Source organism: Taudactylus pleione, unplaced genomic scaffold (genome assembly GCF_031769625.1).
Source record: "Taudactylus pleione unplaced genomic scaffold, aTauple2 ptg001661l, whole genome shotgun sequence".
Classification (NCBI taxonomy): domain Eukaryota; kingdom Metazoa; phylum Chordata; class Amphibia; order Anura; family Myobatrachidae; genus Taudactylus; species Taudactylus pleione.
In genome coordinates this window covers 3,257,997-3,273,356 of record NW_028286058.1, presented here as the reverse complement: position 1 = coordinate 3,273,356, position 15,360 = coordinate 3,257,997, and the positions used below count along the sequence as shown (strand labels likewise).

The 15,360-nt window shown below is 45.3% G+C and overlaps 1 protein-coding gene across 4 annotated transcripts in view; it reads left to right on the top strand.

The window, feature by feature from the left end:
* The window catches only part of PPP4R4 (protein phosphatase 4 regulatory subunit 4), a 211,696-nt gene that overhangs the window by 164,636 nt on the left and 31,700 nt on the right, over positions 1-15,360 (top strand). For all 4 annotated transcript variants that reach the window (XM_088464385.1, XM_088464388.1, XM_088464389.1 and 1 more), the window contains 8 exons: positions 305-426; positions 4,201-4,323; positions 5,138-5,301; positions 6,716-6,835; positions 10,308-10,385; positions 12,912-12,995; positions 13,589-13,771; positions 14,655-14,760. In XM_088464385.1, coding sequence (XP_088320511.1) covers positions 305-426; positions 4,201-4,323; positions 5,138-5,301; positions 6,716-6,835; positions 10,308-10,385; positions 12,912-12,995; positions 13,589-13,771; positions 14,655-14,760 — 980 coding nt within the window. The remainder of the gene's footprint in view (positions 1-304; positions 427-4,200; positions 4,324-5,137; positions 5,302-6,715; positions 6,836-10,307; positions 10,386-12,911; positions 12,996-13,588; positions 13,772-14,654; positions 14,761-15,360) is intronic.

Sequence of the window (15,360 nt, the reverse complement as noted above, 5' to 3'; positions counted from 1 at the left end):
AGCCTAACCCTCTCCCTAACCACAGTCTAAGCCTAACCCTCTCCCTAACCACAGCCTTTAACCACAGCCTAACACTTTCCCTAACATTGTGAAATCTTCTGTCGACATTCTGTCATGTTAACATTCTGTCGACATAATGAACATATACCGACTGTTGCACACACACTGATCCACTTTCATTGAGCTCTGTCAACAATGCTTATAATGATCTCACAGCAAATATACAATATATTACAATTACAAATATATTAGGACCACTGCAGTCAGTAAGATGATATTAATGTGCAATTGTTCTTTGTTGCAGGACAGAATTAACAAAATCAGCCATTCTTCCGGAGCTCATAGAACTGGCCAGAGATGAGGGGAGCAGTGTACGGCTTGCAGCCTTCGAGACTCTTGTTAATTTACTAATTATGTTCGACCATGGTACGTTCGTAAAGTTTGTATTATTTCCTATGCCGTTTATTACTCTCGGCCTTCTTAAAAACAGCTTGGACCAGCCGGGGCTCTCAGCAGAAATAATACAAGTAATTTACTTGACAAGTTACAAGTGACAAAACTTCTAGCTCCTACACAAAGGGACCTCGTGTAGAGTCAGTCATAGATGCTCGCTTGCGCATTGCGCGATTGGAAATAAACGCATGTATTTACCCATATACCAAGTTCTACACATCCTGAAGTGTGCCCACACCCTATCTGTATGCTTGGTTTGCTACTTATCATCATAAGTGCACACTTGCACTAATGACTCCATCTTCTCTATTAGAATCATGTAACCACTCGCAAGCAGGGCCCTCCTTCCTCTTTCTTTGTCCCTCCCTCTAGGCTCCTTCACTCAGCCAATCTATATTATAATCTGCTAAAGTCTGTCCAGTCTCCAACATACATGTACAGTGGGAGCTGTAGTGCACTCCCCAAAAGCTCCCACTGCCAGAGAGATTGGTAGATGATAGCCTATCAGAAAAATAGGAGGTCTCGCCAGGAACACGGTAAGTATGAGGATGGGAAGGAGCGGGGCAGGACAGGGCAGGAGTGAAGCAGGCAGAGAGGGGGTGGGGCAAGACAGGGCAGGGGAGGGACAGCAGCAGGCAGAAAGGGGGTGGGGCAGTACAGGGCAGGGGAGGGACAGCAGCAGGCACAAAGGGGGTGGGGCGGGACAGAGCAGGGGAGGGACAGCAGCAGGCAGAAAGGAGGTGGGGCGGGACAGAGCAGGGGAGGGACAGCAGCAGGCACAAAGGGGGTGGGGTGGGACAGAGCAGGGGAGGGACAGCAGCAGGCACAAAGGGGGTGGGGTGGGACAGAGCAGGGGAGGGACAGCAGAAGGCAGAGGGGGTGGGGCGGGACAGAACAGCAGGCAGAGAGGGTGGGGGGTTTGGAACAGAGTGGTGAGTGGAGCAGAAGGTAGAGAGGGAGATGTGGTGGAGCAACAGGCAGATACTAAGGTAACGAGGCAAATGCCAGGTTTCTTTACTGGTAGGTATATACTGCAACTATGCCTACACTTAGAATTATGTAAATATGTTAGTTTATTACTTTATTTATCCTGTCTGTACCTTTTCCTATGTATGGAACCGCGGACATTGTGATATCTTATAAATGCTAGTAATAAAATTGTACGCCTGCATTTATATTTACGCCCAACTCCGCATACTGTAGCCCGCAGTTGCGTTGCCACGTGAGAAAGCCTCATTATAACCCTGTTTCACCTCTCCGGCCGCAAGTGGAGGCACAATGGAAATGCATACGACGCTGCCTAGTCCACAGTTGCCTATGCTCAGTCCCGGAGCACGTGCAGTGTAACTCCAAAGATACAGGTCACCCACATACTCAGTGACTAACGCCTGAAGACCTGACCTGCTGATGAAATTGCATAATGACTGTGTTGTTCAGCTTTGTTCTGTCAGTGGGATCATTGGTTACATGTAGGGGCATATTTACCATTCCGCAGGAACTGGTCCCGATAACTATAATGTCTGATCACCACAAATCACGCGCAGTAAGAAGTGATGTATTGGGGCAATGTACAATAAAACACATGCCGGGACATGGGCTCCGATAAGAGGCCCATCCTGTAATGTGTGAAAAGTAAAATGATCGCTTTACTTCTGGTTTCGTAGCCGACAAAGCTAATTCACATGCGCGGATGTCTGTCTGCAAATATGCAAGCAGAGATTACTGGAGAGGGATCCTAAGGAGGCTGCATTTGCAAACAAACAGGGAGGGACCTGTTATTACATTCCAGGATACTTCATTTTGGTGGAATCATCTGACAACTTCTGTTTTTGGATGATTTACCACAAATATATGTTAAGAAATATACCCACTAGCCACCTCAGAACTAAAATCCTTTGTGGTGTCCTTAAAGCTTACTTGTCACCTACACACAAAGGCACATTAAAGAATTAACTGAACGAATAACTAAAAAAACCTGAGGGGTATATTTACTAAAGTGCTGGGTTTTTAAAAGTTGAGTTGTTGGCCATAGCAACCAATCAGATTCTAGCTATTATCTTCTAGAAGGTGCTAGATAAATGATAAGTAGAATCTGATTGGTTGCTGTGGGCAACATCTCCACTTCTAAATACCCATGCTTTAGTAAATATACCCTGAAAAATATGTTACCTGTGGTTTGTTACTGCTTTTTCTGTATTCAGTTTGTAAACATGGGCCTGATGTTAGCCACCTTTTCTGTATTTGTGTGCGGGAATACGCTGCTGAAAAATGTTCTTCATGTCAAAAAAATCTCTAGCGAGCCTAACAGGCTCTTTTCATTGGCTGTGAGTGATCACATGATGTGAGTGTCACTGGCTTTTCTGCCCTGTAGCCCTCTGAAGCAGCTAATTTAAAGCCCTAGAGCAGCGGTTTTCAAGTGTGCCGTGGCCGGTTGTGAAGTGTGCCGCGGGGCTGTCAGAGCCACCGGGCACATTTTACTGTACTTCAGCATCCCGGGCCGCTGAGCTCCTCTGGGAGACTCAGGCGCGACCGGGTAGTGACCTGCAAAGATGCGGCGGCTTGACATCACAGGTCACGCACGCCGCGTTGTCCACTGCCCTCCAGCCCGCTCTGCCAGCCAACGCCCTGCGCCAATCAGCCAGCCCGCGCTCTGTCCAGGCAGGCTCTGCAGCCTGCCTGAAAGCCCGCCCGCACGCGATCCTGCTGCAGTGTGAGTGACAAGGGGGGAAGAAATGTGGGTTTTGTGGGGACCAGACATTTTTTTCTTCTTCGTGGGTACCAGCCATAGTTTATTTTTTCGTGGGAACCAGTCATGTAATTTTTTTTAGTGAGAACCAGCCATATGTTATCCAGCCATATATTTGTCTATTTAGTGGGGAACAATGTGTTTTGTTTTGTTTTTTGTTTCTGTGGGGCCAGCCATAGGTTTCTTTTTCTGTGGGGCGCAATTCTGTGGGGCGCAATGTGGCATACATGCCTACCCTCCCGGTTTTCGCGGGAGGCTCCCGATTTTTCGGGTAACCCCTCGCACCCCCAGAATGGTAGGCATTTCTCCCGCATTCTGCCCACTTCCTAGTGAAGTGGGCAGAATGAGCAGAATTCTGGCGGCGATCGCGGGTCTCCGTGTAGGGGGCGGGGCTTAAGATGTGATTCTACATGAATCACGTTGTTTGGCCCCGCCCCCTATGTAAATTTTAACCAATCGCAGTAATTTTACCACGAGGGGGCGGGGCTTAATGACGCGATTTGTCAGGCCCCGCCCACGTCACCCCCCCTGCTGCTTCTCTTACCCGGGCTTCTCCCGGGAAGAGCAACTGAAAGGTAGGCAACTACGCAATGTGGTATGGTTGTTTTTTTTGTGGGGAGCAATGTGGTTTTTTTTTTCTGTTAGGCCAGCCAATGGGATTGTTTTATTCTTGTGGGGGCCAATGTAGTGTGTTTTGTTCCTGTGGGAACTAATGTAGTGTGTTTTTTCATAGTCCGCGCACACCGCATCGCCGGATAGTGTGCCTTGGCAATTTTAAAATCTTGTGTAGTGTGCCGCGAGTTAAAAAAGGTTGAAAATCACTGCCCTAGAGGGAGAGAAGGGCACCGTTTTATAGCTCATTCTCTCAAGAATCGTATGCATGCTAATGACTGTCCGTTGCAATTAGACTTTTCTCCAGTCTGTATTAATAACCATAAAGCTAAGTTTTTGTAGTTTACAAGAGAATTCTATTATAAACAGTGCACCTTGTGTCTTCACAGATGACAGAAGTCAGATTGTTCTCCCTCTGGTGAAGTCATTTTGTGAGAAGTCTTTTAAAGCAGATGAATCCGTCCTCACTTCCTTGTCTTTACATTTAGGAAAACTCTGCCATGGACTGCAAGGTAGGTTTCATGTTAATGTTAACTAATGGGGTCTTTCCTCTGCCAAACACAGTCTAGCTCAGTGGTTCTCAAACTCGGTCCTCAGGACCCCACACCGTTCACATTTTGCAGGTCACCCAGCAGGAGCACAGGTGTATTCATTACTCACTGACACATTTTAAAAGATCCACAGGTGGAGCTAATTATTTCACTTGTGATCCTGTGAGGAGACCTGGAAAACATGCACTGTTTGGGGTCCTGAGGACCAGGTTTGAGAACCTATGGTCTAGATCACAGGTTCTCAAACACGGTCCTCACGACCCCAAACAGAGCATGTTTTCCAGGTCACCTCACAGAATAACAAGTGAAATAATTAGCTCCACCTGTGCACCTGCTGGGTGACCTGGAAAATGTGAACTGTGTGTGGGTGAGGACCGAGTTTGAGAACCACTGGTCTTGATGTGCAAAGTGAATGATTTTTAGCAATTGTATGGGATGTAAATACAATGGTATTGTGTCAAACAGTTTTAGACAAGCTTTGAGACTCTAGTTGAGGGTAGCCAGGGTATGCTGTGATTTGTAGTTTAGCGCCACCGTACGTGCTACAGGTTGCCTAATTCAGACAGAATATACTGTATTTTTGTGCATACAGTATTTGTTTTGTGTGCTTGCACTAGCCTGATGTTTGTAAAATTGATTTAATCTATGAGTCATTGGGAAATAGGTATTTGTGAGCAGCGCATGATATAAAGAGACTGCAGGATACCCCTTATATCAGAGACAGCTATCATATCACCCCTCTTTGAGTAACATTACCTCAATTACTCTCTGCAAGGCCTATTCACTCAGGAGCAGCAAATATGGTTCCTTGAATTCTACAAGAAGCTCTGCAGGTTGGGTCTTCATCAAGAGAACGGGCACAATGACAACCAGATCCTGAACATAGAGCTAGAAAAGAAGTATTCTGCTGTGAGAAAAAACTGTGCCTACAACTTTCCCGTGAGTCTGTTTCTCTCTGTGGCTTCAGCGGCTTCCATATCTTGTGTATATCCATGGTACAGTAACTGTATCTCTTGTACATTGTGCTTGTAATTCATTGTGTTTTAATAAACTAGGAATATTTTAACCATATGACAAAGTTTGAATCCATAGTTTTTGGTCATACACACTCAGGTGTGAGTAGTATTTCAGCTAGCAAATATTTTTAGACCATGTCCTGGAGGAGACTGTAATTCTCCCCCTCCCTCCTTTGTCATCTTCATACCTGCCTTCTCTTGTTTCTCTCACTGGCAACCTATTTTTTTCTCTATCTGTCTTACCTGCTTTCCCTTCTATCTCTCACTGGAGACCTAACTTCTTTGTCTTATCTTCTTACCTGCCTTCCCGTGTTTCTCTCACTGGAGACCTATCTTCTTTCTCTCACTGGAGACCTAACATCTTACCTGCCCTTCCTTGTTTCTCTCACTGGAGACCTATCTTTTTTCTCTCACTGGAGACCTATCTTCTTTCTCTCACCGGAGACCTATCTTCTTTCTCTCACTGGAGACCTAACATCTTACCTGCCCTTCCTTGTTTCTCTCACTGCAGACCTATCTTCTTTCTCTCACTGGAGACCTATCTTGTTTCTCTCACTGGAGACCTATCTTCTTTCTATGTCTATCTTACCTGCCTTCCCTTGTTTCTCTCACTGGAGACCTATCTTCTTTCTATGTCTATCTTACCTGCCTTCCCTTGTTTCTCTCACTGGAGAACCTATCTTCTTTCTCTCACTGGAGACCTAACTTCTTACCTGCCCTTCCTTGTTTCTCTCACTGCAGACCTATCTTCTTTCTCTCACTGGAGACCTAACTTCTTTCTCTCACTGGAGACCTCACTTCTTACCTGCCCTTCCTTGTTTCTCTCACTGCAGACCTATCTTCTTTCTATGTCTTATCTTCGTACCTGCCTTCCCTTGTTTCTCTCACTGCAGAGACATCTTCGTACCTGCCCTTCCTTGTTTCTCTCACTGGAGACCTATCTTCTTTCTATGTCTATCTTACCTGCCTTCCCTTGTTTCTCTCACTGGAGACCTATCTTCTTTCTATGTCTATCTTACCTGCCTTCCCTTGTTTTTCTCACTGGAGACCTACAGTATCATCTTAGCAGCCTTCTCTTGTGTTCCTCGCTGCATACCTACAGTATCTGCTTTTCTCTCTTGTTGGCATTACACAACAAAAGTAAACAGAATATGAGAGGAGATGACAACAATAAGAGAGAAACGGCCTGGATTCTGCCAAGAGTCACAGAGAGTAGATAGAGAAGTTACAGGAAATATTTAATACAACTATCAGACATATGTGTTTGCTTTTGTACGGAAGTATATCCAGCCTAATGAAATGTCCCATTTACTGAACCTTTCATTTGTATTTTTCAGGCCATGGTTGTGTTTGTTGGGGCTAAAAACTTCCACCTAGAGCTGTATGCCACATTCTTCTGCCTGTGTCATGACCCCGATGAGCCCATCAGATACACCGTGGCTCTCGGCTTCTGTGAAGTGAGTATAGAGCTCTCATTTCAAGTGTTTCTCACACCCATTCAGCTGATACAATTGTCTGGATTATTAGGGGTAAGTTTATTAAAGTGAGAGTTTTAAGAAGTGGGGATGTTGCCCATAGCAACCAAAAAGATTCAAGCTATTATCTTCTAAAAGGTGCTAGTTAAATGTTAAGTAGAATCTGATTGGTTGCTATGGGAACATCTCCACTTCTGAAAACTCTGACCTTAGTAAATTTACCCTTTAGGGCCGTATTCAAACTTTTCTCGCCGGTGACGTCATTTCGCCAGGCGAGAACTTTTCCCCGTATTCAATTCCAAAGACTTTTCACCGGTGTGAAAAGTCTGCGCCTTGTAACCAGCGGGAAAGATTCGCCTCTGACAGGAGGCGGAAAAAAGTGCAGAATTGGGGGTTTGGGGTGCAAAGTTGCGGCAACACCACTGCAGCATTGGGACAGTCCCCCAAAGGTAAACTGGGTCAAAAAAAGTTGGAAATATAATTTAGAACTCCCCAAAAGAGTACTTTCGTTTTGGGGGTGAAAAAGTTCAAAACTTAAAAACTAACGAAATAGACTCGGAAGGTCCCCCAAATATGCTCCAGGTGTTTTTTTGATTGCAGGTGTTTTCTGGAGGTACGTTTTTTAAAACATTACTGTAGCAAATTTTAAGCATGCTTGCACCCATTTTCATGTACCCCAAATTTGCTGGGACTACTTATTTTATGCAAACAAAAACTGCTAAATGCTATTCCTCACCACTTATGCAAAGACACTAAAGAGCACCAATTGAGAGCATTTAAGCACCCCAAATACCTTCAGCAGGGCTATTCGGGGGTATCCATAGTGATCCCCCATGTCACTGCATCTTTTGGGGGTGTCAGGCTGATTTCCCCAAATCTGACAGCACTTTTCACCTATTTGAGTTACGCCGGGACGCGTTCTTGCGTCCTTTGCAATTGAATAGGGCGAAAAGCAGTGACGAACGCAATAGTTTTCCGGAGGCAAAACTAGCGATGACGGCGGAAAGTACACCATGCGAAAAGTCCGGGACTTTTCGCCAGCAATTCAATACGGCCCTTACAGTTTAGTGGGTTGATCAGGTCAGTGCTAGACAAAGTTTGTCTTTTGTTTTTGGGCAGTTTAATGACGGACAATAGTTCCCTAACCCAGACAGGAATTAAGATGCTTTAAATGACATTATGTCCCAGGTGATCTAAGCAATTGTCAACGGTATGTTAGTTTCTTTTTGTTAAAAAGCAATCCGATGTTCAACCATTTTTATGTATTTATAGTTTAACTCTGTGAGACTAATGTTAGGCTCTCGTGCAGAGATATTGGCCAGAAATTAGGTCATTTTCATCCATGCCCAAAAACTTCTGCCATCAAATGACTGCTGGTTACTTATGTGTGGGGCCAACGGGATGCAGTCTATACGCAGCATTGATTGACAGGAAATGCCATTTGTGGGTGGTGAAGGGGGGGGGGTGCTCGGCCGAATGCAGGCATGCCAGTGCATTTGAACGTTGTTACAGGGTCGTGCATAATTAAGCCTCTGCGACAGAAGACTCAGCCAGAGCTCTAGATGCACACAGGAAGCCGCCCAAATCCTGAGTGAGGTCAAGTCAACCACTATTATGCTAACGGGTTCGATGGTTCTTGATGTTACCGATGTTTACACTGTCTAGCAAGGTATTGCGGACGTGAGTAAAGGGAAGTGGGCGGCATTATGTAGTGGTGGGCGTCTGGTTCTTGTGCTGCGGTGTCATTGCGATTGGGTTCATTAGCATAATTTCGTGTGTGTGCGTATGCAGACTTGCGTTCCGTGCTGAATCGGGCCCTCTGTTAGTAAAGGTTTTGCAGCATAGTGTCATTATTTAGTTTTTTAATAAAACGATAAGTTGCGTACTATTATTTCACAGTATACAGCAAACGCACACGTTTCTTTTGTACTGGATGGGTATGGCTAAGCGACATTCACAATATCGTCACGAACAATGGAGGCAGCATTATGTCGAACCCGGGTTGCCGACATGATAGTAATGCGATGGGCAGTATCGGAACCACATTGGCTTTAGAACTTTAAACATGATGGTAAAGCATCTCGTTTAAAGTTCTAAACCGGACACGGTGACAATGCTGTACATTGCATTACTACCACGGCCCGTATTCAATTTGGAGCGAAAAGCCATTTTCGGGTGTTTTTGGCCAAAACTTTTTCGCCAATGACATAATTTTCGCCTGTTTTGCTTTTACCCTGTATTCAATTTGAAAGACTTTCTGCCTAGGCGTAAAGTCAATGCAATGTAATGGGCGAAAAAGTTTCGCCTATGAATGGGAGGCGGAAAAAAGTGCAGAATTGGGGTTTTGGGGTGCAACGTTGCGGGAACCCCCCTGCAGCCTTCAGACAGTCCCCCAAAGGTAAACTGTGTCAAAAAATAAATAAAAAAACCACTTAAGGACACCCCAAAAAATCACTTTGAAGTTGGGGACGAAAAAAAAAAATGTTGGGGGACAAAGTTAAAAACTAGTGAACTTGACTCCAGGAGGGTCCCCAAGTATGCCCCAAGTGTTTTTTTCATTGCAGGTGCATGCGGCAGGTGGATTTTTCAAGATTTTTTCAACTTCACCTTAGCAACTTTTAAATATGCTGGCCCCCATTTTCAAGTACCCCAAATTTGCTGGGATAAGTTATTTTCGGGAAAAAATACTCCTGAATACTATTCTGCACCACGTATAGAAAAACGCTATTTAGCAGCTATTGAGCCCGTTTAAAAACACCAAATACCTTCAGCAAGCCAAATCGGGGGGTAACCATAGCTAACCCCCATGTCAGAGCATCTTTTGGAGGGTGTCAGGCTGATTTCCCCAAATCTGACAGGACTTTCCGCTTGTTTAAGTTTCGCCGTGTGCCGTTTTCGCGTCCTTTTGAAATTGAATACGGCAAAAAGCATGCGCGCGTGGAAAGTGTCTTCTCCAAAAACACGAGATGTAGGCGGAAAGTCCGAGACTTTTCGCCTCAAATTGAATACGGGCCCACCATGTCGGCATGTCTGGTTTGACATACCGCTGTCTTCCTTGTGCTAGTTGACATTCTGAATGTCGATAAGTTAACTACATCCCTTTTGTGCAGCTTACTGTATATTGCTAAATACAAGACATCTTGGAGATTATAGTAAAAGAATGATCGGTAACCCAATCATGTCTTCTACCACTAATTGTTGCTATACTGTTACAGCATTTGGGAGATAATCTATTTTGCCCCCATAGAGCCAGTGTGGCAGCTAATGACAGAAGAGCACAAATAGTTTTCCCATGTCTTTAAATCTGGTTAAAACCTTAAATATTCCATTCACTGTTTGCTTCTATCTATAGATTGTTATATCTGTTAGAACATCTGTGTAGTAGATTGGTATAAAATGGATGCGGAAGTGTAGAATTTTGTGCGATCTTTATTTTTTGCTCTTTTTTTTGCAGGTCTGTAAGCTCTTAGGATCCAATGTGTATTTAATACACAAAGAACTGGTCACCTTACTACAAGATGACTCACTCGAGGTTTGTGAGCGATTTACTGCAGAGGGCCTGATTCAGCTTGGATCGCGATTGCAGCCGCGATTACGCACGCAGTTCAACTGTGATAGAATGCTAATTAGCCATCGCTCTGCCACCGCAGCACTACATAAGGACGCACACTTTACCTTACACACATCCGTAATGTTTAGCAAGATTGTGAAAACATCGGTACAATTGAGTACCATCGCAGCCTCACGCACACTTGCACAAGCCCTGACCTTACTCAGAAATTGCTAACTTCAGCGCACACTATGAGGCCTCAGGCTGCGTATGGCATCGCATTAGATAATTTAAGCACGGCCCTGCAACGGCATTCAAACGCACTGGCACGCTCGCCGACCTCCACCTCCGTCACCACCCCCAAAGGGTACCTCCTGTCAATCACTCTGCGATGGGTCTGCATAGTCACTGTGATCGCAGTCCCGATCGCAGTGGCCGGTTCACGCATGCACACGGCAATGCATGCGCAGTACGCAATAAACAGCTGATTGCGTGTGTATTAGCAACTGTGATCCAAGCTAAATTAGGCCCTTAGTGTTTTGTATATATATATATATACATATATATATATACATGCTGCCTCATCGGAATCTGTTGTCTTACACGCTCCAAGTTAAGCTGGACGCACACACTCGCCCAAATGCAATCAGGGTGCAGAACAATTCCCAGCAGCAATTTCAACTTTAAATTTAGCCGAAAAATCCACACTTTTGCCAAATCGCACCGGACTACATTTGTCCCTCCGGATGTGCGGCCAGACAATTGTCTGATTTGACGACACACAGGATAATCACATTTAAACACATTTTTCTGGACGTTCAGTGGTGCAGCTGAACAAACACCCGGCATAGCACCCAGTGCATTCTGGTCAGTCTATCATACAAGCGCCCACTGATGGGATCATGGGCACACCAGGCTTTACAGCCTGTCCCATCCAAATTTTAGTCAACTTTGGATTGGGTAGAAGAATTGTTGGTGACCATTTGAGGCCTCCATAAGTTTATGATTTTGGGAACATTTGGTTGAAAAAGAGTAAAGTAATGTACTGCAAATACTTTGCAGCAGATCCAATATAAATAGCATGTCCTCACTCTCACCAATTGTTCTTGTAGCCAAGAGTCACCCCTATGCTTGGCTCTGTACAGTATACTCAGCAACACATGTTCAGGAAGATACCTGAGAATTGCAAGTTTAGCCCATCATCTCTTTGCATATATCATACAGAATAGGGCAGCCAACATATTCAGAAGGGGTGTGATGTATTTTGTCAACGTTCATCATGTCGACATTCATAATTTGTACTTTCGACATACCACATGTCAACACGCTTGGCATATCAACCTTGACCGTGTTGACTTTCTTCTACATGATTAGAAATTTGACAAAATGCCTCTGGTGGTCTGGTGGTAACGACAGATTGGCCATGTTCCGGGATGAGAGAGGGTCCCTACACCCGACTGATCGTTCAGTGTAGGCACAGCACAGACAGTGAAACGACTGAACGATTACAATGTCGTAATCGTTCAATGGTTTCACAGTCTGCTAGTGGATACACACTTTTACTTAATTGGTCAGTTTTTGACATTTGTGTATTTCAAAAAAAATATTAGTTAGGTCCTAACAGTCTCCTTCTTTGTCTTTGTGTGTGTGCTCAAAATTCATTATACTGATTTACGCATTTAGAAAAATCTGTACTCGCGAGTGTAGAGTCACAAACTAGCGATATCAGTAATTAATCACCATCCGGCAGTGGCGGCTGTGTGCGTCGCCCATTACTCTTTACCATGAGTAACTGCCCTTAAGCAGGGAAAAATCCCTTTTGGTGTACTACAACTTTCAGTTTTGGGCAGATTTATATTGGACGTAATAGGCCTTATTCAGAGGCGGACGTTATTGTGGCCGCAACGGCATCTATAGCCGCAGAATGCTACTTTATGCTAATGCGGCGACCGATGGATTACGTACAGAGACCCTGTGGCGCTAATCCACCACTGTGCGTTTTAATATCCACCATCGAACGTTGCACAAGCCCTATGGAGGAGCAGAATGTCCGTCTGAACATGGGGCCCCCGTCTGGCTAGCCAACCCCCCCTCCCCGTTACCACCTAGAAACACCCACTGAAATTGCCTCTCTTGACGTCCAAATTGTTCTGTGTCTTTTGGCCGTAACTATCGATATAGTGCGGCCAGGACGCACGCACAGACTGAAAACATTGGTCGCTTCATTCCGACATGGCCACTGCGTCCACTACTGAATCAGGCTTATTATATTGTCAGTAAGAATGTTCGCCATCGGTAAATGTTAATAAAATTGTCAATAAAATATTTTTAAAACACTGACAGAGTAGATACGTTAAATGTGTTTGTCTATTAATGATCACAGGATCCATTTAGTTATAGTTACATCACAATAATAGTGTAAGCTTACCTGTTGTATCCGCTAACCTGCCCCTGCGCACACTGACTCTGGCCTGATCATGTGATACTCACCTCCCCCTCTGTCTGCAGGTTGTAGATGCTTTATTAAATTACCTCCCGGAAACTCTGGAGCTCATGACAAGTGGAGGGGACAACTCAGGGTTAGATAACAAGGTCAGTATTATCCCCAATATATTGTTACCCTTTATATAGTGTGGATGTATTATGCAGGGCTGTACAGAGATTAGATTTATATTCTTCAGTCCACTGGAACTTACCTGTCTCCCCAGCTACATGATAACACTTTCTATTGTAAGGGACTTGTTCTAGCTGTAGTAGGATTAAACAGGGTGAGGGCAGCTGTTGATTAGCATGTTGTGTAGCTAACTCTTCTGATGGGTTGGGTATGGGTTCCCGGTCAGAATACCGACAACGGCATCCCGACACTGTAGGTAAGTATAGTATACTACCACTAACCCTCAACCCTACCTTAATCCTAACCCTGCCTCCCTGGTGCCTAAACCTAACCTCCCCACCTAGTGCCTAAATCTTCCCCACACCCTAAACCTAACTCTCCCCCCTTAGTGCCTAACCCTAAACCTCCCCTAACCCCTGATACTCGGGATACTGGACGCTGTCGGGATTCCGGCGTCGGTATTTAGACCGTCGGCATCCCGCACGCCGGGATGCCGCCTACTTCCCCTTCTGACATGTTAGTGTTAGGTAATTCAGCTACCAGGAATAATGGAAATGTGTTTGTATTCCAGCTTGTCATAGTACCTGACCTGGTCCCAGCTCTGACATTAGCGGAACAGAGAGTCGCCAACTCGTTGAAATGGCGAAGCCACGAGAAACTATTACAGAAGTTCTCCTGCCTGCCGCACATTATTTCCAGCGACCAGATTTATTACCGCTTCCTGCATCGGATGTTCGCAATCATCTTGACAAATGTGAGCCTCAAGAATTGCGCTGTAATTGCTGGCTGTGCGCTGCTTGTCTGTCAACACTATTTTTTTAATGATTTTTTTTCTCCTCTCAATTCATCGGTCAAATTTACTAAAGCTGGGTACACACCTATTCAATCGTCAGACAGTTCTTTAGATTCCCAACCCGTTCATCATATCTTAAGGGTGTGAAGAGAACTCGGATCATGTTTTATTGGAAGAAAACCGGTCGCATTTGAAGATCAGGTTTATGGGCTTCCTAATATCCATTCGATGCAATGGTACAATGTCGGACAAAATTTGAAGGGGTTGGCTATGATTGCTCGACAGTTATTATGTCAACATTCGTCATTCCGACAAGACTGATCTGTCGATAGTCATCATGTCTACATGGATGATATGTCGACATTATGAACTGTCAACAAACGGTACCTGGTGATCAAACGATGTCTTACCTCCCCCGGCGGCTGCAGCGGCTCCAGCGTCTACTTCCAGGTCTCGGCGGTCGTGTGAGGATCAATTCTGGTGGCGATGTCTCAGCAGCGGCGTTCCAGTGTTTATATTCCCCACTATCGCTAATCGCTAACCCTCCTCCTAGTCCCTAACCCTAACACCCCCTTCCCCCGCAGCGTAACCCTGAGCTCCTTGACATTTCACATGGCGACAGTTCAGATGTTGAAAATGTAAACATGTCGACGTTCTGAGGATGTTGACACGGTGCTTGTCGACTGTTTGAACCATGTCGACATTATTTAACTTTACAGTTGCCATGAGAATTCATACATATGTAATAATAATATATAACAATAGTTATTGCAGGTAGTGACACAAATCTTTAGATGATTAACACGTGAAATGTACAATAGTCATTGTGATCTTATATCTGTAGAATGTTTTACCGGTGCAGAGAGCGGCGAGTCGGACCCTATGTATATTCCTGCGCTATAACCGCAAGCAGGAGCAAAGGCATGAGATTATTCAGAAACTGGTGGAGCGTAAGTACATTATAATTACGTTATTACACTACTGAGTTGTTAGACATGGAGGCACTATGGACCTTATTCAGAGTCAGTCGCGAGTGCCGATGCGCTCATAACCGACTCGATGGTTAGGCCTGTGCACGCGCAGCGGGCGCACTGCGCGCAAGCCCCGGAGTGACAGAGAAACTCTGTCACTCCGGAGCTCGCTACCAAAGGGGCGGCTGTCGATGTTGATCGACAGCTGCCCCCGTTTGGTAGGTGGGCCGGGGGGGTGGCTTCCAAAACGGAGGTGTTCCTTTACGAACACCTACCGTTTTGTGGGCGGCCGCTCTGACATCATCAGTGATTTCAGTGGGGAGCTTCCTGCTCCATCAGAGCAGAAAGCTCCCTGGGGCTTACGAGTGCCCAACCCAACCTTAGGGTCTGGTTGTAATCCCCGATGGTCGCGATGGTGATCACCATCGCGACCATCAACCTGGTCGGTCGTTAAGCTGTGGGTGGTAACCCACAGCTTAACGATCAACAAGGAGGCGGCCGTTCAGGATGTAAGCGGCCGTCCTGATTCAGTGCGACCGCTTGCAACTAACGAGCACCTCTGAATGAGGCCCTATATGC